Genomic DNA, 26,257 nt, shown 5'->3' on the forward strand with positions numbered 1-26,257 from the left:
TTTATTTGTACCTGTTCCAGTCTACTTTTAGCGGCTGTAGTTATTTTGCATCCCATATTAAAAAAATATTTTGTATCCTAATATAATAACTATTTATAATATGAATAGGAATAGTGCATTCTTATTGCCAAACAGAAGACCGGGTTATATGTGACTTCATTTGTTTTTCTTTCTGTTCTTGTTTTAACCCAAAACGTTTGTTTGTATAAAGATTTGTTTCGACTAACTGTGACTAATGGAATGGTCATGCAGCTGAAGCATTATCCTCACATCATTATAATGAAACATAAATCCACTAACCCTGACTTGCAGCATGCTTCGTCCTTGGATTTGCTACTGACATCCTATATTTGTTACAATAAATCTAAATTGGAACTTACACTGACCTTCATCGAGAACAAACATTAAACAATTTAACAGGCTAAGTACTCCTTCTCTGCAAGACTTGCAGACCACCAAAGAAGTGGTCATAAATTTTAAGAAATATGAGGTTTCTATCACGTTACTGCCCCTGCGGAGTTTTGCAATAGATTACTTTGACTCCAAGGTCAAACCAAGAAATCTACTGCATATTTCTTTAAGAGCTGCCACTAAAAATAACAATAAAAATAAGGTTCCTTTTCAGTAACATACATGACAACTATTTAAAGGGACAGTCAGGAATAACAGACTTGCAATAGGAGTTATAAGGCCATGAAAAGAGAAGAACCTTTATGGGGCTATTCATTCATGTAGAATAATATTAGACACTTCATTTCTTAATAAATCTTCTATATAATAGCTGAAAAATGTAGCCATGCCAGGTTTAGAACTAGTACTCCCTACCAAAACACCAGGTCAAAACACCAGCTCTCAATGGGAGACACTTATGGAAAATGTATACTTTGGGTCAGCTGCCTTGTAGAATGTGTTTCTTTTAAGCATTTACTTTTAGAAGTGAGGTACCAGTATCCCTGTGTGTGTCATTATTTGATTAGTACTACATTTTAAGCTTTTCCTGAAACAGAATAGGGAGATCTCATAAAATAGCACACACGAACTGGTTTAATAGTGCCTGACTTAGGTACACACCCCATAGCTTGTCATGGTTGGCATATGAGCAACATATAAAGGTGAAAATTATAATAAATAAATAGTCAAGCTTCACACTTGAAGAAGAAATTAGCACTTTATATTTTTTCTTGGAGTGCGAAGCCTGAATATTTATTAATTCGAGTTGAGGGTGCTTTGTGGAGGTGTTGTGGGTCTTCGGCACCCGTTCCCTGGGAGTATACGTGGGTGTGTGGTTGCTGACGGGACACACTGGAGGATTGTTGGCATGTAGCTCGTTGACTATTATTATGAATATAGAAATAGCAGTAAAATACTGTATATATGGTAATGGCTGACAGAATTCCGCTAATTTATGTTACAAAGCAGCTGTTTGCATTTTCACACCAGTCAGCATGTGTCTGTGGCTTTATACTGGTGTAAGTTTATGGACTAAGTGTATCATCCATATTCTAAAGCCAGAAGTGTGCTGTGGTGTCTGTTTACAAAGAATTACCCAGAATGATGTAAAGCAGATGTAGCAAGTCTTGCAAAGTGTCAAGAGACTTTAAGGGCGTTGTGGTGGCTGTGGTTTGACGTGCTAGATTAAAAGATGATAATCTGGGTAGTATACCTGCAGTTGCTTCTGAAGGCATTCATTACAGGCACAGTTTCTTGGTAATGATTCCAGTTGAAAAGTAAAGTAGAATCTTGCACTGAAGCATGAACTTTGGTACAGAGACTGCTGGTTACATACTTTTTGGCCAAAATCTTTTCATATAAAAATTCTCTTGGGCTCATTGTGACTATTTACTATTCTCATGGTCTCCATTTATCTTGGCAGCTCTTAACCACACTGGCTAATTATTCCCTCATTGGCTGGTGCTAATGGCTGCACACTAAATTAACAGCAATCTGACCCCCCCATGGCAACATTATTTTCTGTGGTTTCAACACAAGTTGTTGGTGGCATATACATATGCCAACTATAAGAAAAATATGCCCAATATAAGAAAAAACAACAAAACAGAACACATAACTTGAAGAAGACTTAATTGCTATTGCACAAGACTAGAACTTTAGCAAGCCTTGTCTATCTTGTGCCAGTTGAATGATGACTAAGGTCCATGAGTGTTTTGGATACGCAACAGCTAAAGAGCTTCCTGCTCTTTGTTTTTGGCCCATTCGTTTTTGGACAACGAATTCTGTTTCCTGCCCATTCATTTCAGAGGAAAATGGAGGTAGAGGGGATTGCATTTTAAATTCTCTCATGCTCCCTGAGACTCCCACCTATGTACTCTCTCACAATCTTATTTTCGTTCACTTTCTCTCTTATGCTCTGTGAATGTCTCCCTAACTTTTCTGCCGACCTCTTCCGTGTCTTGCATCTTCTTGTTCTACATCTTGTTCTACTCTCTCCTCTTTTATCTCTTCTTTCTTCATCAGCATCTCCAGGGATATAACCTCTCGGTGAACTTTCACCAAAATGGTGCAGCATCCGGTGACGTCCTCTCCCCTGATAATCCAATCAGGAGAGAGGACATCACCAGAAGCTCAACCATTTCAGTGGAAATTCACACAGGATTATATTAGGGCAAAATGGTGGAGCTTTTTGGAGAGCATTTGCCCGAAGGCCATGTCCACTGCGATATGGATGAAGGAAAAAGAAATAAGAGAAAAAAGGGAGAAAAGAGTGATTCATTTTTGAGAACAGCAGGAGGAAGAAAATCTGTTTTGTAAGTGAAATCTTTTAAGGTAATAAAAGACAGCTGCCATAATGCCACCCGATAGATGCCACTGTATTTTGCCTGAAGTTGGGGTATGTCAGTTCATATACTAACCTGATTGGCCAAAGCATGAAACAATCAATATTGACAACAACAAGTTGGTAATGTAATTTATTTAATACTGATGTCTTTAGCATGATCAAAAAACAGCTAAATTGACTCTAATTTCATGGTGCTTGGAGGTTCCACATGAAAATACTCTTTGAGTTTGGTCACTTTAATATTACGCTACCTAAATGTGAAATGTTAGCTAAAACAAGCACAACAAATTAAGTGAGGTGACATGACCTCTCTTTAAACGCAAGGTACTTCTGAAAAATGCATCTATCCGGAGGGCTGCATTCCTTGAAATTCTGCAGAATGAGTTTCTCCTACGTTTCCTGCATGAGATGGGAGGTCAGGTCACCTTAGTGTCAAGTAATAACACTGACTGACTCCCCTAAACTACTACTTTTTGTTCTATAGTTTGCCAGCCCTGGGGCTGGGAACTCATTGCTTTCTAAGTCACTGAATATGATTACTGAAAACAGTATACTTCTGGATAACAAATATTTATATGTTCAACCTTTAAAAGTGCTGTTCCACTTAGACAAAACATAAATTTCACTTGTTACTACTTAAATCAAGTGAATCTTAGCAGCTATGGGATTACATTTTTTTATTATTATGTTTTATTTATATTGTGCTCTTGAGCTTCATACAGTACATACATTCCAGGGTTATGACAAAATCAGAACTGACAGACTTAGGCAAATCGATACACTGGTTAAGAGAGTCGGGCTTGCAGTAAATATAAGGTAGAAAGGAAAATCTACACTGTATTTTTATTTGTATTGTGTGTTTGTGTAGAGTGCATATATAATGAATTATAGCGAATGCCTGTGTGTGTGTGTACAATAATATCTGTAAAAGCTCTGTTTAAGATAGTAATAGATCAGTTCCTGGCTCCTTCACAAGCCTAGTGGCACTCATGGTCACCATACTCATGTATGCATAATCTAAATTGTGTGACTACCAGCTAGCTTTACCCGTCACATTTGCAGGGGCTATTTAATGTTTTTCAGATATATGACATGGAGCCAAAAAATAGGAAACCAGTAAGAGTCCAGATGCATGGATCATAATTCCCATCATTCTACGGGAAACTAAAGAATTCCCTCTAGCAGCTCCTGTGTATGCTTTCACTCAAGTCTTTTGTATAATCATTGTCCAATCCCTAATAAACGCAATTTCTCAGCCAATCCAAGCAAACATAAAACTAGGGGAAATAAAATGTCCTCATTTCCCTCTTTTTACTAGGTTAAAATAAAAGGGTCATCATCCAACCTTGCATTTTACTGTACAGGCAGATGAAGGCCATTTAAATGTTTATGCAGAACTATACTCAAACATTTATTACGAAAATTTGTCTAGAACATGGGTGGAATATGGACATGGTGTGCATATCTTGGAACGTTGGTTTTAACAGCTTCAGTCTACAGTATTAAAGAAAACGCTTATAAAAGCTAGCCATATTCATGATGTCATTCTCATAACGTCTTTCAAAAAATAAAAAAAATCTACCAGTACAAATAATATTTGTAATATACGACTTCATCCATGGAGATTTCCATTCCTCATTCTTGGATAATATTTCCTGTTTGTTAAATGGACAACTTCTAGGTTGAAAAGAATTCCATTAGTGAGATTTATATATAATGTAGCAGTTTTGTACATCAGTAAAATAGTCTGCTCGTTTTCCATGATAGACAAAGTATTGCACAGCAGTTTGTGTGAACTATAACTCCTATTATGCTATGCCAACAGATGCTTTGTTTGATTTTTTACTTTGGTAGGTATTTTGGTGGCAATAGTTGGACTAGAACTCAAATTTTAGTGTAGCCAAAGACTGCCGATTACAGACACCGCTGGGAACTCTTTAAATGAGCTGACCCTGAGACTCTTTAAATATTAACCCTTTACTAGCCCATCATGCAGCTGTAATGCAGTAAATCCTCAGTTGTGTTAACCAAATGACTCTAATACCTGCTCCCATGGAAAACTTGACTTGTCATAATTTTAAGATACACTTAATTGATTAACATGCATTGAAACAGGACTATCAACCATGACCTACTGGTAGCTAAAGAACTAATTAAGAGTCTTAGATATCATCAGATTAATGTAAAGTATGAATGACTGTGTGACCCTGGACTAAAGACCAGACCATGAGACAAGAAGGTCAACCACTGAGAGGTTCCAGGTATGATTATGAAGGTTCCAAATCCAGCCAAGTTGCCCAGCAGTTTTCCAGAAGGTCCACTGTTCATTCTTTCCATGGCCCGTGGATTACATAATCAACCCTTTCCAACAATTTCCATCATTGTTTGCACCCTCCTCCCTATGCTTCAACACATACAATCACAAATCACATACAGGCTCCTACAACTAATAAAAACCAGCTACGAAAATAGGGTAATCTTCAGAGAAGCATTACATACTGCGGCAATAATTTTGTCAATTAAATCATGACTGAGTCACACCTTTTTTATTTCTGGTGGCCAAGTAGTTTTTTTATTGCACACAGGCCTTGGAATTAGAGAATACAACTAAAGAAAAACACATTACAAACATCACCGCTGAAAGCATGAATGTATCTGGGGGGAAAAAGTAGGCTAAAAAATGCTGTAATGTTTTATGAACAGTAGCAATATTTGGAATTTAACCCTTTGAATGCTACACCATGCATCATTGTAGCCTGCAACCCCCCCCAATAATATAATAATAAATGTAAAGTCATGTAGATGGTTATAGGCTTTATTGAATATAAATGCAATTATCTGACAATATATTTACTGTAGTGAGCCACAGTAGGAGATGGAAAAATTATTTAAAAGTGAAGCCCAGCAGTAAATGCTTTTTCTCTTGTGATCATCACATAAGGCAATTTTTAATTTAAAACGAATGATTTAATGCTTGTTTAAATTACTGAAAGGTGAATTGCTGGAGGTGAGAGGAATTACCTGGCTATTAACACTGAGTCCACAAACTCAACCAATCAAAACTGGGGATTCCTTCTCCGGCTCCTTCTTCGGCATTCTAACCACGTGACAGCATGCTTATTGGGTATGATAATTAAGTGTTAATACCCTCTGGCTAGAGTATACACAGAAATTATGGGCTGCAGGTGTATTTATTTACCCCCTTAGTAGGGAAACAGTGAAAGCAGTTAAACTTTGAAAATCCTCCTGCTGTGACATTATATTATACAAAGCATTATGCTCCACTGCTTTCTTGAGTTTAACATGTGGCGGAGGTCTTTAGAAGATGTTTTATAGTACTGTGTATGTGTTCGCAGCTATATGAATTCATGCCAAGTGCAAATTTTTGTGTGCTTTTACACACACACAAACACATAAACATTTTGGAATTACATTCAGACAATATGTTTTATTTAGAATATAGATGTGTAATGCAGCTTATCCTATGGACTACACTAAGCTGCCACAGCAAAATGCGTGCCAAAAATGCAGGCACGATTGCTACATTTGCAAAGCAGAATTTTACTTCCAACCAGAGGTAATGTTGTTCCAGCCTATGGAATGGACCTTAAATGACTGTTTCAGATCTAATTGTTAGACACCTTTGTTAGTGCCTGGCATAATTTTCATCACCTGTTTCTAAAACTCATGACTTATATATTTCCTCTCCACCTACTGAAAATCAAATTAAAGACCCTTGGGTCTTTGTTGAGTGGTCACACACTCATTCTTCTAACTAACTACATAAAACGTTCTAGTCCTAGCAGTTCCCCAGCTCAAGGTTCATTCTATTTTGCTTTTAGGTATCCAAATATAATACTACAGGATAAACAAACTGTTCTCAAGGTGTATCCCTCAATGAGTGTCCCTCAATCTTATGCATTACTTTGATATATAAAATCCAAAACTGTATCCTTCAACTTTAGCTTAGGTTCAATGACATATATCATATGAAAGTCCTTACTAACAGTTATAGGAAAAGGCCCACCGAACACATGTATACTAATCATGTCATTGTCTTACTAGAGTTCCTGGTAGTTTTAGAATGTATATATGGAATCTCAAGATGTGGAATATGTGTGATGGAAATATTTTAGTTGAGGTGTCTCAGGTCAGCCAAGTTTTAAAGGTCTTGAAATATGATTTGAGAAGGAGGTTTAACAAATGCTTCATTTGCAGTAAAGAATCACCTCATCAACTACTGAGATTCTAATGCTATATGTAATTTCATCATAATATTTTGATACCAAGGAACTGTGAGAATCATTTTAACATAACTGATGGAGCTTTTAATATGAATGTTTAAGCAATAACAATGTGAGTGCCTTATAACACGAGATGTCAAACATGTCTGTGCATATTAGGTAAAGTTGTGTACCACACAGGTTGTATCCACCAACTGCTAGATTTATATGACAGTTCTTTGCTAATGTTGTTCAACATGTATAAATTTCACTTGCAAATTATACACACTAGTGGGAATGCCAACTGTAAACTCTGATCCTATGTTTTTATAGCAAGTTAGTGGAAAAAACCTTCACTCATCGTGTCAATAATATTAGCCACATGTTTCTTTTTCACCTACTGAATGTTCCAAACTGATTCATTCTAGAATGGATCAACCAGAAACAATATGTTTACCTTCTGCATGCCAAAGGAATGATAAATGTGTACTCCTCAATCCTCTGGAACACAGAATTGGATTAAGCATAGAAGATATGGTACCCTATTTTCAAGCAGGGATTCTGGATAAAATGATGTTTGTACTAACCCCAACCCCAACTCAATCATTCTAGTGCAGCATGGATAAGAAACCTTAGAGAGCCATCATGAACATCCATGATACAGATTCTTTGCAAAATAGTTCTGTGCAGACCTGGAAAGGATGGTATGCCATATTTGAAAGTAGATAAATGCTGCCTAGGATATGCAACCTCTTCTCCCACTTTTATGTTTTTAGAATTGACCAACAATTGTCAAAATAAACTTAATTTAAATGTATAGGTCTGTCTTGCAACCCAATGTTCTACAAATCTGTAAAAACTGCACAAATCTCTATATGTATCCATACATTTTAGAACTATTTAAAGAAAAGTTTTCTTTACCTCTCAATTCTCTCTTTGCAACCCTACGTTCCTCTTACTGAGGAGCTCAAAATGCGTGGTCTACATGAGTGAATCACAGTCCTCTGCCTCAATAATGTACCTAAACCACGCGATACTCGTTTATAAAATAATTTGTCTCAATACGAGACCTTGTTCAAAAGTACTTTATGCACGTCAGTAAATATCTTTGAACTAATCATGCTGTCAACTAAAAAGTCTTGGTAAAGCTCTGTCCTGAGGGCAGAACACTAGTGTTTTTTTGTCCTTTTGAAATGTTGGAAGGTATAGAATGTTTTTTTTCTTTACAATTCACCCATGCGTGTTGGCTTAGCAATCTGCAATCGTCCTTGCCACTGGTACCTGTTTCTGGATTTCTGGTGCAGACATTTGGCACACAATATAACGTTTCTTATAGATGCACTAAACTAGTGAGAAATGACCAATTCAAGACAGGCCTGAGGGCAGAACCTTCTAGAAAATGGAAAATGAATAAACTGTGGTAAATCCTCTTATTTCATGAGATAAAACTTAACTTTCATTTATTGTCTGATAAAACACCATAAAATAAAAAGTGTAGGAAAAGACAATAGAGAATCCCTATAGAAGGGACTGTTGCTCCTCTCATCTTTTCACCTTTTCATTTCTATTTTGTTGGATTTTCTTTCCCACTCTTATTTATTCATAGTATTATTTATACAATACAAGTTAAGTTTTATCTCATTACATAATAGTTTTCGTTGAGGCTTTACCGTTTATTCATTTCCATAGAGAATACTACTATTTTCTGGTGTCTAAAATGTTACACCTGGCAGTTTGCTGTCAACACTACAATACAATACAGCTTTTATATCAAAGTCATACAAATTATTATTATTAGAATTATTATCATCGTAAATGAGTATATCTCTCCTCTATATATATATATAAATAAACAATAGTTTTCTATTCTGTAAATAAGGCAAGAAAAATCAAGCATTTTTCTGCTTTAACCTTAATTCAACCTAGGGTTAATATGATAACTTTTGACTAGGACAGCTTTGCTGCAAAGATCTGCATTTTAATGTTCATTAGATTTATTTTAACTAGCACATTCAAAGTTTAGTCTAAGTATGTCTATACATAGCCTGCGAACAGTGAGAACTGTCAGAGATGTATAATCAGATCTTCGATGAATAATTAAAATAAAATGTTGAGGGATTTTTTGTTGTCCAAGAGGATACAAGATCGCACATAATGTAAGGGTTTTGTCTGTGTATGCAAATAGTGTGTATCCATTCAGGACAAAAAAATAATTACAAACTGCTTTGTTTTAACTTGCCCGCTAAGTATTCAAGTAACTTATTTCTGCTTCTGTGATGATACAAAAAGCTAAAAGCTTAAGTTTGATGTTTTTGTACTTGGTTGGCTTTTAGACAGATATTAATAAGTCCATGGATAACTCAAATATACAATATTTTTTCATGAACATTTAACTGATCGGACACATGCTTTCTTGTTTATATATATATATATATATATATATATATATACTCCTCCCTGATAGTGTCCTTTTTGTGAATTTTGTGCCTGGCGATATGGTTTTGTATATTTATATATTCCATTTATAAACATATTTCCAGCTTTGCCTTGCTATTTTGTATTCAGATTTTTTGGGCTCCTAGAAAAAAGGGATATTATAGGAGGAAAGAGGGACATGGGGATTTCAGACCCATCTTCCTTGTACAGAGCTCCAAGATATAAGACTATCAAGGTGCTCCTTGATGTCCATAACTAGCCCCTTGAAAGCCACAGCTTATCTGGGGACTGATAGTCCTCAGAAACGTGGCCTAGGGGCTGCTCTGCTTTGGTGGATTTTTCCACTCAACTGTAAGTTATCTGCAGAGCACACTGAAAATGAATAATGTGATTATGAGTTTATTAATTAAGCTGAAACATATTATGCAGCAGTATATTCATTGGAGTGAATAACATTATTGTTTGTTGACAGTATTATTATTTTTCATACCATTGAAAGTTATATACTATACCCTTTACCGCTCTCACATTTGATACGTCAAATTAAGGTCTTGCAAACAGATATGGCAGGTCAGAAAAACGTGCACTAAGAGCACTGGAGCATCACCTTTCCTTAAAAGGGTTAAATAAGCTCGGGTGGATATCCCTTTCAGCCTATACAACAAGGTTTACTCTGTGTGAAAGGTAACAGGACTGATGGGCATGATAGGCCATATTGCTTCACCTTCCGGAGGCAAGTAACCTTTGCCCCTTTTAGGTCAGGGTTCAGAATGGAACAGACCAGGGAATGTGCCAAAACAGATGTCTACACTTTAATAATGATGTGTGGAAAGCATGTTTTTTAGCCCAGTGCCTAGCACTTAATTAGACAGAAAGTAACAAAATGAATCGGCACAGCTGTGCTTTACACATATCAGGGACTTCACATCAACTACGCCAACTGATTTCTCATAAAGCTGTAAAATCCTAATTCTAATTTCGCAGTTAATGAAAAACCTCTTATTGCAACCCAACTTTGCCAATGAGTCTAGCAAGAATTATTATTCCACTGAAGTAAGCCCTTTAAAAGTAAGTTAATGTAAAAATTATGAAACGTAAAAGAGTAAATCTCTTTTCTGCTCAATTTGTTCCATTTTACTATCAAAGAATAAACATAAGAGAATAATATAAGATCATCATGATCTCAGCTTTACTGCATCGGTTATGGAGTTTCTGGTATTCCGAATGCATGGACACTGACAAATAGGGTGTATATTACACTTTTTAATGTAAACTTAAATACCCTTACTTTTAAAAGGCCATATAGATGGGTTTTTTTTTAATTCCCACAACCATGATCCAAAGTTGGCTAAATCATTTAGCACAAAGGACTGAGTACTAAATAATAATAATAATAATACTAATTACCTCTCAAAAAAAAGATTCTGAAGTAATGCATTTCACATATGCTAACTAACAGTTCTAAAATGATGCTGACCTTATTGTCGTAACTGCCCATTATTGCTTATTTTAATGATGGGTGCTCCATTATTGCTTGTTATGGTTGGTTACTATGCAGCCAGGAAGCTGAGATTGTCTGTTTCACTTATATTACTAATGTCTAACTATATTTCTATTGTAAAGCCTTTGCATGACACGTGTTAAATGAAAACCAAAATCAGCTAAAACATGTATATAATTAAACAAACACTTACTTCATGCGCTATAACTGATTCATTATTGCAATAGTAATAAAACTAATAATTTAATATGAGTGTCCTTACACAAGTGAATTCAATTTCATGGCGCTTGGGTCTATTCTAAGTTACTAATATGTGTTAACAACAAATCATTGTTAATTGGAACAATTATTACGTGTTTCTTAAACCTGTCTCCTCTAGCAATCATATAAATTATTTGAGCAGCATAGTAAAAATGTCATCATGATCATTAATTGGTTAGGGATTTCAACAAATGGTCCAGGTTCTAATAATATTCTTAAACAATTTAAGATGCAGCTTTTTAGAGGAATTATACTCTTGGTAACACACTTGGCCCAAAATGTTCCTAACTTTGTAGTTGCAGTGTGGAGTTAATACTATTTTTATTTTCGGTTTAAGTATTTTTTTTGACTGTAAACTATTTAATTTACTTTAAAATATACACAAAACATTCATTGTGGTTTCTTTTTCTTGATAAAATATGCCCTTTTTATACACAGGTCTAATCTTTTAATAATGATATTTCACCTCATACACACAAACTACAATCTTCGTAGGCGTCCTTCTTCCCGTAGAGATAGTCCCTCTTTGGAAACCCTCTCATTCCTCCCCTGATGTTTTTCTTTACTTGAAGAACACATCAATCGTGCCCTAGAACAAGTATTATTTTGTCCCTGTTTTTCCCTGTTATTATTATTCGCCAATTATGTTATTGTTATTAACCAATATATATATAACAACTATTATGAGCACATAACGAGCTATTATGAGCTCATAAAACTGTAAAGCATTTCAGTCACAGTGTTAAATAACAATTAATAACTTTTGAAGCAACATTTCCTGGCTGTATCCCATAACTCACACTGCTAGTGGCCTCCAAATCCCTTTTTAATAAATGTAAACTTTGTATCTATGAATCCCTATCTACTTATAAAATAAAATATGTTCTAAATAAACAAATTGTGAAGACCTCACTGTGGATGTACCATTTCTCGAAAGCAAGTAATATCCCCATCTGTATAAGCAGATTAAGTGTGCTCCTCAGAATAAGTAATAAGTATTTACAACTTCATTTTACATTCTTTTCTCCATACATTTTCTTTCTGAATAACTATGACATGGAAAATTCAGCAGCACTCTGACAAAGTATTGCGTATACTATGAAATGTGAAAGGCTGAAGATGTGTATTGAGCAACATGGGGTGGCGTGTTCCCAGTAAATGTACACATTTATTTTACTTTAGCTGTTTAATTTGTTTAAACATAATTCTCCATCTCATTTTGTTTTATTCATGTTTAATTTGGTTGTTACCTCCATTGCAGTGCTGTAAAGCAAAGCTGCATAGATTCAAAGTCTTGAATCATGTGGTTTAATTAATGTTCAACTCCGATGTCTGTGCTCAAGCTGGGATATCTAAGAGTTGTGGCCTGTTTGTGGCCCTCAAAGACTGGGGTTGTGCAGCCTTGCCTTAAAGGTACATACATGCCAATTTGATTTACTTATTGTTTATTTGATAAAATATTGAACCTATAGCTGGCTGTGTGAGTGTGAGCTTCTGCCAGGCTTAAGCTTAACTCCTGACTCAGCCTTTCTTGTCAAGTGTGGACATGTACAAAAATAGCACAAACTCCGGCTTCCAATCGGTATTATTGTCCTCACCAGTGTCCATATAGACATGTGTGAGGACTTCCCTCATGTGGCGGACAGGTACACATTTGAGTTTGTGCATGGCTTGCACCTCAACTTCACCCTACCTTACTGGAAAGCATTGCATTGTAGGTGCCAAAGAACCTACAGTTTACTTAAAATGAAGACTTATCTAGAAGACTTATGTGCTCATGCCTTGGAAAGGGTACTGCTTTGTTCAGTAGCATTTCATAATTAAACAAAAAGGACAGAAAATCAAACTTTATGTTTCTGAAATGCTGCTTGGAAATGATGTGGAAGCTCATCCCTGAAAAAGCGAGGTCCCCATTCTTTGCCTGGCACAATCTGCTATCTTAAATGATTTGTTTATCAGTGTTTATTGGATGTACATTGTTTTTTTAAAAAAATACTGTTCTGCGTTTAAAATGTTCCTCTTTTGGAGTGGCATTCCTCACTCCTCAGCCCCTCTTTTCTAATGCTCGGAACGTTTTCTATCGTGACCATAAAAGTTCTGCTCACAATAATGTGTTTAACCTGCAGTTGATATGTGTATACATTGGCTTGTATAAACAAAATACTGTGCTGTTATTTTAAATTACTGACGTAGTTGCCTAAATACATATCAATAAGTCACAAAGCCATTTGACTTAATGTCAAGGTCCCCAACGACTCCCATAAAAAGAAAGTGCCTCTCTCTCTTGCCACTGGCTCTTTATTTACTTTAAAACATGTAAAGCGCATGTTTCCTAAAAACAAAACACTGTTCTGTTTTAATTCAGTTTATCCGTGAAAGGTCTTTTGAAATTAGTCGAAATTAATCAAATAAATATATGCATATGTTTGAGTATTAGCTAGTGTATATTAGTAGTAATAGCAAAAAAAAAGAAGCAATTTTCTGCAAGCCAGCATTACACTCCTGTCAGCTGACACCCTAATCCTGATATAAACACACATAAAACAACAAAAATAATAATATTAATAATAATAATAATAATATTTTCCTTGTCACTTTTCACTCCCTGCTGTGCTGTATATTAGCTTTTGAGTATGTGGTCAAAGGAGCACTTACGTGCAAATACCGTATTTGCTCGATTATAAGACGAGGTTTTTTTCAGAGCAAATGCTCTGAAAAATACCCCTCGACTTCTAATCGGGGTCGTCTTCTAATCAGACCTCAAATAGAGGTCTGATTATGAGACTAAGATCCAGATCCCCCGCACCGCTGCAGGGGACCTGGATCTTCCTGTCTCCCCCCCACTTAACACCCCCCCACACACACTTACCGGTGCTTCCTGCTGTATTGTCGGGGCAGCGGGTTGACGTCTACGCGATCCGCGTAGACAACGTCCGCTGCAGCCGGAAGGAGGTGTGGCTAGCAGCGGGGGTTGTCTGCGTCCGTCGCGCATACCTTCCCCGACTGTCAGAGATCAGAGTTCGGCAGCCGGGGAAGGTATGCGCGACGGACGCAGACAAACCCCTGCTGCCAACTCCCCCTCCTTCCGGCTGCAGCGGAAGGAGACATCAACCCGCTGCCCCGGCAATACAGCAGGAAATTGGAAGCACAGGTAAGTGTGTGTGTGTGTGTGTGTGTGCGTGCGTGTGTTAAATGGGGGCATAGGGCATTTCTGGAATGCCTTATACCCCTATATGCCACTCTGGCACTTAGGGGGTTAAAAGGCATATTATGGGGCAGAGTGGCATATAGGGAGGTATAAGGCATTTCAGGAGGCAGAGTGGCGTTAAGGGGGCATTTAATAGAGCACTCTGCCTCCTGAAATGCCTTATACCTCCCTATATGCCACTCTGCCCCATAATATGCATTTTAACCCCCTAAATGCCAGAGTGGCATATAGGGGTATAAGGCATTTCTGGAAGCAGAGTGCTCTATACAATGCCTTTTAACTCCCTTAATGCCACTCTGCCTCCTGGAACGCCTTATACCTCCCTATATGCCACTCTGCCCCATAATATGCATTTTAACCCCCTAAATGCCAGAATGGGATATAGGGGGTCAAAAGGCATACCATGGGGCACAGTGGCATATAGAGGGTTAAAAGGTATATCATGGGCCACAGTGCCATATTGGTGTGGCAAGCTTGGGGGCAGATGTACGTAACTGGGGGACAGGTTGGAAAATACAAGAAAAAATAAAAACAAAAAAAATATTTTTCTCAATCATAGCTTTTATTTAAAAAAATAGTTCACATGAATTAACATTTACTCCATACATTTACTTTCTGAATAACTATGGGTTGTTAGGGTCGTCTTATATTCAGGCTTTTTCTTTTTTTCCTAAGTTAATATTCAGATTTTGGGGGGTCGTCTTATAATCGAGCAAATACGGTGCAAAGGAAAATTTCTCCCCTTCTTCCAGAATACGTTCAAATAAACTACAGACCGACCTGGTATTAAAACTTTTACATGTATATTTACGAAAGTTGCAATTTAAGACAGCCTATAATGGAAACTGTCTCATAAAGTTATTTTATTATACATACAAATTATACTGTATACATTTACTGAGGTGTTCCCTTTAGGACAATGTATCCACGAAGCCCAGTATACAAAAATAAATGGTTTTGCTGTTATTTGGTGGATTGTCATTTTTCTTGAGCATGCATGGTTTAGTGAAACCCGACAATCCTCAAATAATATACTTGTCTGGCCTCATACCAACTTGGTGTGTTTCCGAATCAACAAGCAGTTAGCACTGAAAAGAGACATGCAGATCTGCAATGATTTCATTAAACATATCATTTACATATTATTCCAGTCTTCAAAGTTTGCAAACTCTTGAAATGCAGCAAACTGCCAAGAAAAACAAATCAGCAGAATGATAACCAAGGATTTTGCAAATGCAATTAGAGAGAGCTTGTATTTATTGTGCTTAAATAGACAAGCCTCAGAGGAAGAAAAACAATTTTTAGTCTGGCATTATGAAGAAGAAATATAGCATTGATTTTTAGAAAAAATAACATTAAAAAAAAATGTTCTTTAAACATGCCACACTACTGTTTTAACCAAATAAATCACTAATTAAAACATTTAAATTAAGCAATTTCTGTTTACACTATGTCGTTATAGATACAGATGGGATTTCTACATTTTTTAAATTACTAAACGTTTAAAAAGGATTTGTACTCCTAACAAAATCAAAATAGGGATTATCTTGCACTGTGTGTGGGATACAGCCATAATCTATACAGTGCATGAGAGACACTGGCACTCTGAAGTGCAGTGAGCACATTTCAGTAATAACAGGGTATGAGGCATACAATTTCAAGGAACACCCACACTGAAAATTATTCTTTCCAAACAGAGAATTGTTTGGGAACACGTTAGGTTAATTGGCTCCTTGGGACTCCTCTCAAGGAAACAGAGAACGGTGAAATGCACACATGTGTATGTAAACCAATGAAGTATTATCGTCTTTTCCAGATCCTGAAATCTAAGACAAAAGGACAAAAACAGAAACCCAAAAGAAGGGAGCATGTTTTGTTCATCTTGATTTCTAATGGCCTTTCCCTTGGCATTCTTTGCTTCCAAGGAGAAGGGGCATCCCCACAAAAATGCTAGCGTTTCAAGCAGGATGTGCCTTTACTCGTTCATAGTCATGATTTCCAGCAAAAACACTGGAGAGGGATATCAAGTGAGAAGAATTGATTATCACCTGGATGTGACACGGAAGGATAGTGTGCACAGAATCATACTTTTGTCTAGTTTCTGCATCCCTTCCTTAAATGCACTTGTTTCTGTCTTTGGAAAGTAGCTTCTTGGTGATCAATTCTAAAAAAATACTGTCCTGCTTAAGACCATACCGGTCTACCAGTTTATCTCCACACTCATTAACCGCATTGTAATTGGTTTCTACTCAGGGCCTTCTGGGGATTAGCATTATGTATTAGAAAGTGACTCTGGTGCAGAAACAGTGAAATGGCCAAATCAGCAAAAACAGTTCACTTGTTACAATAGAGACAGGGACCACTTTTTAAGTGATTCACATTTATACATAAATTCCTCTATTTTTTTATGCCGATAATCAGCTACAGCTCAAGTGATCCTCTCTTACTCTCACCACTTGTTTTCATTCCAGGCCAGAAATGGGATGCAAGTTGGAGCTCCTTATACCCATCTGGTAAATTCATTGTATTCATGGTATTTCATTGCAGAAGAATTGACTGCCTCCACCCGGATTGCCGTGTGAGTGTAGATGTGGTATGCGGTTGGTCAGAGAAACTTACATTATCAAACCAGATTTATGGAGTAATAAAGATGGAGACAACACCTGGGTTGACAATACCACCCCTCCCAGTAATAACAGTAATTAATGCATATGTAGTTATGACAGACTGCATTTCTTTCCTTATAAATTTAAAAATACAGTGTGTCGCAATGTCACAGACAATAATATGCCTTGTACACATGGCTTCAGCTTTCAAATTTAAAAGCAATTACATTTAGTAATTAGATACCATCTTATTTTATTTAATGTGCATATATCTCCCCTATTGTCAATTCTTTAATAATAATTGACACCTATGCTTGGGTGTACCCGCAACCTATAGTTTTGTTTCAAGCACGCAATTATCTAAGCTAAATAAAATATATGTGAAAAATATTTCTATCGCCTCTGAATTGGTCCTCATATTACTAGATTACATGTGTTTTGTGTATTCATTTTCAACATCGTCCAAAAATTGGAAATGTAGGGTTTTGCTACTGCTTTTATATGTGAACTGCGCTGGTCTTGAACTGTCATGCTTCACAGGGAACCAATCCAAGATCCGACTATTTTTATATCATCCAAATTCCTATTATACAATGCCAGGATGATTCTAACTAAAGTAATTCCTCATTATTCTTAGAAAGCATGATACATAGTTTTATAAATCAGGTATAAAGTCATAAAAACATGCATGCCAATATATTTTGTTATATGTATCCTGTGTACAATCAAGGCATTAAACGTATGCCCCAGTGGCTCCCTTTTTTCAGCTTGCCCACCTATAGAAAATACTATACCTAGACTCAGATTGTTCTATTAAGTCAGCTAATAATTTCTACCAGGCCTTATTATTGCACCCTCCCATTTCATTGGAATCTCATAAGCCTTTAAAGGTTCCTATAAAAACACACATTTTCAGGGAAGCCTTTCATATAGCCAGTTCTTAGCCATATACAGGGACGGACTGGGTATAAAAATTGTCCCTGGCACTTTAAGGCCGAATCTCACATTTACTGTCCCCATTTCCTTTTCGATTGAAAAGTCCGGCAATCAGTACCCTCAACTTCTTTTGTTTCTGTTTATTCATGAAACCTAATCATAATCCGAGGTCCTTTAAAAAATGAATTCTCTTCTAGTTGTCACCTACGCTACAAATGATGATGTTTTATCCATGTTGACCATTATTACATAATAATAAAGACATGATGGGATTTAGTAGTAGGTAGTATTTGAGACCAGCTGCACTCATTAAAAAAAATGTTAAAAAGTTGAAAGATATTCATATACTCAATGAATTTCATTAATGGTCACAAGAGGATGAAAGGTATATTATACCAATTGTCTTTTGAAAGCATGGTTTCTAAAATGTAATTTTAGGGTAACCATTAAAGTGCAAATGTTATTTTAAGCTACTCCCTATTGGCTGGTCTTGCCCCCAGGTTAAAGGTTTTCAGCATTTCTCTGGTACACATAATGAGTAAAAATAATATCTCATTTTATGGTCATTTTTATGCTATGACTATCTGTCTATCTGCATCCTAAGAGACGTAACAGTGTTTTCTGTTATTACAACATCTGTTACGCTGGAGTCTTGACACTTGAATCCTCACTGTGAGACTGGCTTTCCTTTCAAACAACATTGTTGTAAGACACAAATAAAATATAATATTGATCCCCGCAACACATGAGTTCACAGCAGCAATAGGAGTTATCCAAACATAACTAGTTCAAAGCTACCCATGAGGAATGAAATGACCACAGCTGAAGCCAAACCAAATGTCCTGGCAAGGGATCATAAACACACTTTCTAAGTTCCATAGATCTTAATGCTGAAGGCTGCTGACAGATATAATACACCCGACACATTATTATAAGTGCATTACCTTGGGATACACAACTGTCGCTGACAGTCAAAATATATAATGCAAAGCATGAGTTCCTTAAAGTTCCGACCTTACTGTGTCTAATGTCTATAAAGTCAGCCTTTGATAATCAACATAATTTGAATTATATGGTCAACGCCTCATGTTTTATTTGAATGATTGTAACAATTCTATATGTTCTATTGTTACACGCCTTTTTAACATGATATACATATTAAGCAGCTCTAGGCACATACATTAAACAGTGAGATCTGCTTTAAACTTTCTTGTATAAATTTTGAACACACTTTGGGTTCCCTTATCATAGAACCCTCTCATAATATATTTCACATTTATAACAATAGGAGTGGTGGGAGAGATGTTGGTGACCCAAAGTATCTCTGGTTCCCACTTCTGTGAGCACATGAGGTTTTTTTTCATATGACTTTCATATGACTTTAAAAAAAACATATATATATATATATATATATATATATATATATATATTTTTTTTTTTTTTTTAAGGTCTGGACCACCAGAAGAAGACAACCTTCAAATGAAGTAGGACAGCTAAATCACAGGTCATATACAGAATTTATGACTCACTACAGCTTTTGATCCCTGATTTAGGTGAACTAGGTGCAGCAGTGGTCCCGTTTTATGATGTCAACAAAGTATTTACGATTATCAATAATTACAGTTGCCTTTTTATCACATTACTATTTTATGATGTTTAGTAAATATCAGGAGGGTCGAACAAAGTTGTTCTTATTTTAAAGTCACTATAGATTTTTTTTTTGTTAAATCATCAAATACATACGCACAAATATAAAAATATCTGACCTTTATTCCACTTTGAACTACTTTATGTACATCCAGGAAAGGTTCCTTTATGAGATCTCCTTCAGGACTCAGGATCTTCACATAGCCCTCCTTTTCAAGGATAAATAGTCGATAAGATCCATCTCCACTATGCATTGCTCCAACAGGTTGTCTTAACCCTCTCACAACCTCTTGAATGCAGTGACAGTTGTGTTTGTGTTTTCTACAAAAAGAAAAAAAGGATCTATTATATAATCTTTGTCAAACTGAACTACAATTTAGGTGCTGTGTAAATATAAATATACATACAGACATAAATACATAAGAATAAGCAGGTTCCATAGAGATTTTTGCAAAAGGTTAAATGGTTGCCAAAGTAAATCAAGTTATAATTTTATAAGCATGTTCCATATTTAAATATTCATTCTGAGTTTATAATGTTTTTCAGTGTACCAAAAGTTTATGTTTTTAAACTACTGAGGCTTATTCACTTAGTACCTAATCTGATCACTGATGAGTAAAACATTGCTAATTGTCAAATAAGGCATTTTGGCAATTGAACATGCCAGAATCCCTTGACTCAATGATGTAAAGATTTCAGCTGCACTTGGTTAAGAACTTCATATATATATATATATATATATATATATATATATATATATATATATGTATTTATGTCTGCTACTAGGTTTCAGCCAAGCACCGTTCAATTAATTATTAATATTATTATTACTATTAATTCATTAATTTCTAGGCCTTTGGTAAGGCAGAAAGCTTTGGTAATGTGCTCTTCAATATTTGTGCATTGAGATTATGTCCACAATACAGAAGGTGGTTCCAGAAGCCATACAGCAGCCGCTGATAAACTAAACGGGCAGCAGTGAGGCAAATACTAGTGTCACACGGATGTCTAAAAGAATAAATTGGGTACTACTGTCCCGTTAATCACAAAGCCCATGAACTATACTTATTTCTGTGAAATTATTTTACAGCATTCAGAATTTAAATATGTGATCACATTTAGTTTCTCTATTCCTTAAATATCAGCAATGATTATTTGTAAAAAAAAAAAAAAAAAAAAAAAAAAAAAAAAAGAATGTAGAAACAAAAATGTGGGTGAGCCACACAAGTCGGAAGTAAGTCCGTAATGACAAACGGGAAAGCATGACAAGCATCCGAAATATTAAAGAGGCATTTGTTCCCAAGGAATCATATAAACAGCAGATGAGCAAAGCATCTGGAGGGCGCAGCTGCTGAACATAAGGACAGACCGAGTTAATTCACTGTCCAAACCACAAAAAGTTGTGAAAGGCTTTTTTCTTTAAGATTAAATAGCATTTATCATTATGAACCTGCTGATCTCTTCCACTTTGTCATATTCTTCCATCTGGTCCAAGTAGTTTGATGCTGGACCTCTTATTTGTTTCCTTGGGAAATCCGGGAAGCATAATCTGTTGTCTCTTGTGCCGTAATAAAAACAAAATTCATCTGCTGTTGTTTGTAGTAAACCTGAGTGAGATACAAAAATACACGACACATTTAGGAGCATGAAGTTATCTCCATATTTATAATTTAACATATTTACAGGTAAAGAAACTTAATTAAAATCAATTATAATTGGTGTTATTTGCAAAACAATTACTTAATTAACTACTAGGAATTAATATTATCCAAATGTTATTAACGCAAAGCCATTCCCTAGCCCAGTTGTCATCCTAAAAAAAAGAAAAATGTTTGTCACTGTTTTTTTTTTTTATAATTCTAGAATTGTAATAATCGAAGTCCGCACCTTTGCAATAAGTCAGTCCATGAAATTTCATCCCTGCTAGTTATTCTATGGTCATCTGTAAATTGTATTATTGAAAAGGGGTTTTCAGGGGTTGGGCTAGGCCCCTTACTTTCAGTGAAGGGAAATCTTAATGCTTCATACCAAGTGTTTCTGTTGCATAGCTATTAACGTGTCTCACCTGCACACACACACACACACACACACACTTCTACACAAATAAAATGGATGTTTCAAATTTAAGTAAAGCCCTCTAAAATGTGAATCACAGTACGTTTTCTACTTGTTGTGTGGGTCACTTGCGGGTTGCCGTCCAATCATATCGTGGTTCACTAGAACAGGTCATCCTCTACTTCTCACTTAGTAAATGATCCATGCAAGAAGCATCCTACCAATCTACTTCAAAGGTGATACTGTTTACCATTTTAACAAACACTGGAGTTGTTTCTAATTAGGATGTGTCACCCTAACCCTGTACGAGTATCTTCATTTACCAAATCACTCATAGCTAAGGGTAGGATATAACCTGAGCTAGAAAGTCACATGGCTGGGTAGAATGGTAGACATTTAAACATTGAACATATATACATATAAAGAAACATATCTTCTTTTATAGCAGTAAGATCCCGTCTTTAACCCCCCCCCATGAAACTGTACAATAACACACACGCACGTTGGTTATTACATTGTGAAAGTTTTTGTGGTATATGTCTATTAGAAAAGCACTGATGTATAATAAAATATAAGTAAAATATCAATTTCATTTATTTGTTGACCCTAAAAAGCAAGTATCCCAATATGACATGCCTCTGGCATTGTCATTTTTTCATAACCAATGTTAACAATAATTATTAGTGTCTGACTCCATTATTCTAGTGATCATTCTTTTTTCGCCTTTTCTGTAGAACAGCATGGCTCTGTCCAGTGCTAAAGTTATGCTTTCATCTGGTTATCTTTCAAAGCAGCTTGGGTGGTCACAAAAAGCACTTGACATCTTGATGCACTTCTGCAGTTTTACATATACACAGCCTTTGTAGAAAAATAAATTTGTCATTCGTCATCACATATGTTGATCAGGGGAGTGAGGTTCCAGCAGCTCTGGCTCCTGTGTTCCTCCACACTACACTCAGGCACTCCTCTCTGATACCCTTTCTTCTTAACCCTTGCTAGAACGCAGAATACTCATAGAATATTCTTTTAAATAGAAAAAGTATTTCTTTTAAATGATTCCTTAAGCCCACATTAATCACATTGATGCCATGTGGCACAATTCCCCTCTATAATGATCAAAATTCTGCAGGGCGTTACCCAAACTAGTTCAATATAGTCATTTCAATGCATAACATAGGCCTTTGCACCCCCTGCATGTATGAGGCCACAAGGCCCTTAAAGCTTCTCTCCTAAAAAGTAGAATCCTTTGAAGCTCACACTTATGACATTGGCTAATGAACTCTTTATTTAATGAGCCATATTCAAATTGTTTGTCATTGGCATATTCCTGGCACAATGTAGGTGATTTATTAAGGTACCACAAGCACGGCCATTGTGATCCAAAACAGGATACATATATGGGGGCCTGCCATTTTCCTATAGCACCAGAGTTCAATAAATACCAATGTAACCAATGTGCTTGCTACTCTCTGATGAATGTCCAGTTGAAAGTGGGTCTAATAATTAAATTTGTCAATGTGCATCCATTTATGAGTCTCTTTTGTGTTTACTCTTTTTAAAGATTTTTAAAAATACAGTGGCACGATGTGATATGGTGTTTGGGCACAGTACTGTAGCACACCCATCTGGCACTCATTATTAAATATCTGATTAATGTTACCAAATGCATGGTTGCTTCTGGATATTAAGCAATTTAGGTAAAAGACCATAAACAATATTGTTTTCTCCATGCAGATTTATGAGATCATTTAGTAGACAAGAGTTCTGTCATGCACGCCTACGACATGTCTAAAACCCCTGGGTGCTGAAATAGTAGAAGAATTCAGTTATAAAGATTCTCTGGCTGATTACACAACTTTTAAACTAAGCTTGGGTCATTATTTTACCTTTGATCTTCTTTTCACTAAAACCATGGAACAGTCTCTAATCCCTTCAAAGTTACACAAAAGTACAGTGGTGTGTGTAGCCAATTAATTGCATTATCATTTTTAAAAGGCCAACTCAAAGTGTTAACATATTGTTGAGAGAAAGAATTTGCTGCTTGTACTCTCTGGTTAACCAAATTTGTTAGGTACTCTTGGGAATTCTTATTTATTTTGGTAGAAATCTAAACAAAGTTAATATTATTATTGAAAACAAAGTCAAACTGTCAATACAATTTTCCTAAGCAAACTGCTGTGCATTACTAAATTGATAATTCGCTGCACAGAACCATCCTTGTTCGTTTGAGTCGCAGTATTGCTATTTGGAATTATTATGTCAATACAGCAGACTTAATAAAAGTTAGTTTTTTTTTAATATCAGGAAAACACTATTATAGCTGAATGTAGAGTGTTTTTCTACCCAACATTTTTATGCAAATAGATAGAATTGTCCAGTAATATTATTATTTTTTAAAAATGATTCATAAATGAAGAGCTGTGTAAACACAACATTACATATAATTTTTTTTATGTCCCTTGATGAGCAAGCCCTTGACCACAGGCCACATGAATCAAATGCGCAGTGGTCTACTAGAGTATTTTTCAATCGCATAAATCGCATTGTTATCTAATTTGTAGGCAGCTAATCTTTAACTCCTCAATGGATTATGTGGTGAAGCATTGGTCGACGTAGTAGAGAGTGTTCTGTGTGATCAGCAAGCAGAAAGATCAAAATAAGAAGAGGAAATAAAGTTCCTCCTTCATAAATAAATAAATGTAATAATATCACTAATAATCATATTTTTTATTATTATTAAAAATAAGAAATAGACTCAATTGATGTTAACATGACATCATCAGGAGTCCCCTCTGGTTACAACAGAGATTGCTGGGGTCTACAGAGTATTATATGTCTAGCACCAATGTCTTATAAAGAGCAGTACAGAAATAGGTTGAAAAAATCATTTGAAAAGTGAAAAATGTAATTCAAGTAGAAATTTATATAAAAAACCCCATTGCGCATACAAATCCAAAAGTATGAAAACATTGGTTTTTGGTCCTTCAAAATTAGAGTTGAAAACATACATAGCAAAAACATTAAAACATTTTGGCCCTGTAGTGTAAATTAGCCCTAGTTCTAAAAAAATAAAAATTCAGGGTCTATTTTTGGTCCTGGTTCAGCCCTGTTGATGATAGTACTTTCCACATGCATCCTACAGGCAGTAGGATGCATGGACCCTTTTTCTGCGTTTTTTTCCCTTTTTTTTTGCTGTGTAGAAGACCTATGAATTTGCTGCACACCGAAGAACCACACAAAGCCATAAGTAGTATGATGCCTTCCTGATTATGTCCTGATGTTTTAAGCAGATAGGTCAAACATCTACAATGACAAATCTGTGATCAACACTAAAGCAACCATGACAAGTCTGACATATTTTTCTTAGCTTTTAGGAATGTGCTAAACCCGCTGGTTTTAAAAACCTTGTGAACTACAGTTTATAAAGACAGTAATAATATTTACATATGTAAATAGCGGTAATGTACATGGCAACTCAGCATGGTCAAATGCCCACAAAGCAATTACTTCATTAAAATGTTTTGAAAGAAAAACATATGCAGATACGAACAACTTGGCCTACAAAATACAAACAACAATAGAAACACATGGAACTTTGTAGGGGAAGAAAAACATCTTAGTGATGTTATGCAATATTGTATATAGGCCTGAATCTGACATGCATTTATATTTAAGCAGGAATGGAACTACATACTGAAGGTATGAGGGCATTTAAGTAGAAATGATTGCTAGTTTCCCCAACAATGTACTGGTGTAAAAAATTGCGCTGGCACTTTAAGACCAACAGCCAAGAAATGACATGTGTGCACGGGTCAGCATGGTGCAAGGCGCCACACGCTACAATCCTTCATTTTCCCCTAGACTACTGCAGCATGTGGCCATCAACTAAAGCATTGGATCGGCTGCTTGATCTGCAATTTTGGTAAGTGTGAGGTATAAAAGGCTACCGGGCTTAATTTGATGGGTCCGTAGGGCAGTCTAGGTTTGGTTTAAGTGTAATCAATCATACACTGCCTTTCAAGTCATGTTTTTAAATATGGAAATAATTGCTTCATTGTAGCAACATGCTTCTACATTGATCACAATTGTCATAAAGGACTTTAGACCGGTTTTCATGGAAATATTCTGTTGGGCACAAGGAGAATGCAGGGATTTCCTAATAAAACATATTAAACAATTGGCAAGTCTGTTTAATTAAAGGTTTGGCCCATCTAAATTACCAATGAGAAAGTACTTTTTTATCCTTTAGCTTTTAGCTCTCCATCCATCTCTCTTGTCTATTTTTCTTTCTCTCTTTTTTGTCTCCTATTTCTCCTCTATCAATTGTCCCTCCTTCAGTAATCTTTATTTCCTCTTCTCTCTCTTCCTTTTTCTGTCATGTCATTTCTCTCTCCTTTCTTTACTTCCCCTTCTTTCTCTTCCGTTTTCTGACATGTCATTTCTCTCTCCTTTCTCTACTCCCCACTCTCTCTACCCTCTCTCCTCTCCTTTCTTTCTCCTTTCTATGATCCTTTCTTATCTTTCCTTTCTCTCTCCTCTTTATCTTAATTTTAGTTATTGCCTGGAAACCATGCCCATGGTCTCACC

The 26,257-nt window shown here is 36.0% G+C and overlaps 1 protein-coding gene across 1 annotated transcript in view; it reads right to left on the reverse strand.

The window, feature by feature from the left end:
• LOC149287415 (hedgehog-interacting protein-like) overlaps positions 1–26,257 on the reverse strand; it is a 54,811-nt gene that overhangs the window by 18,959 nt on the left and 9,595 nt on the right. The window contains exons 3-4 of the mRNA XM_089492940.1: positions 21,066–21,222; positions 19,735–19,936 (exon numbers count right to left, since the gene is read on the reverse strand). Coding sequence (XP_089349066.1) covers positions 19,735–19,936; positions 21,066–21,222 — 359 coding nt within the window. The remainder of the gene's footprint in view (positions 1–19,734; positions 19,937–21,065; positions 21,223–26,257) is intronic.

This window comes from Sceloporus occidentalis, unplaced genomic scaffold (genome assembly GCF_023333645.1).
Source record: "Sceloporus occidentalis isolate IW3139 unplaced genomic scaffold, rSceOcc1.0.p SCAF_61, whole genome shotgun sequence".
Taxonomy (NCBI): Eukaryota; Metazoa; Chordata; class Lepidosauria; order Squamata; family Phrynosomatidae; genus Sceloporus; species Sceloporus occidentalis.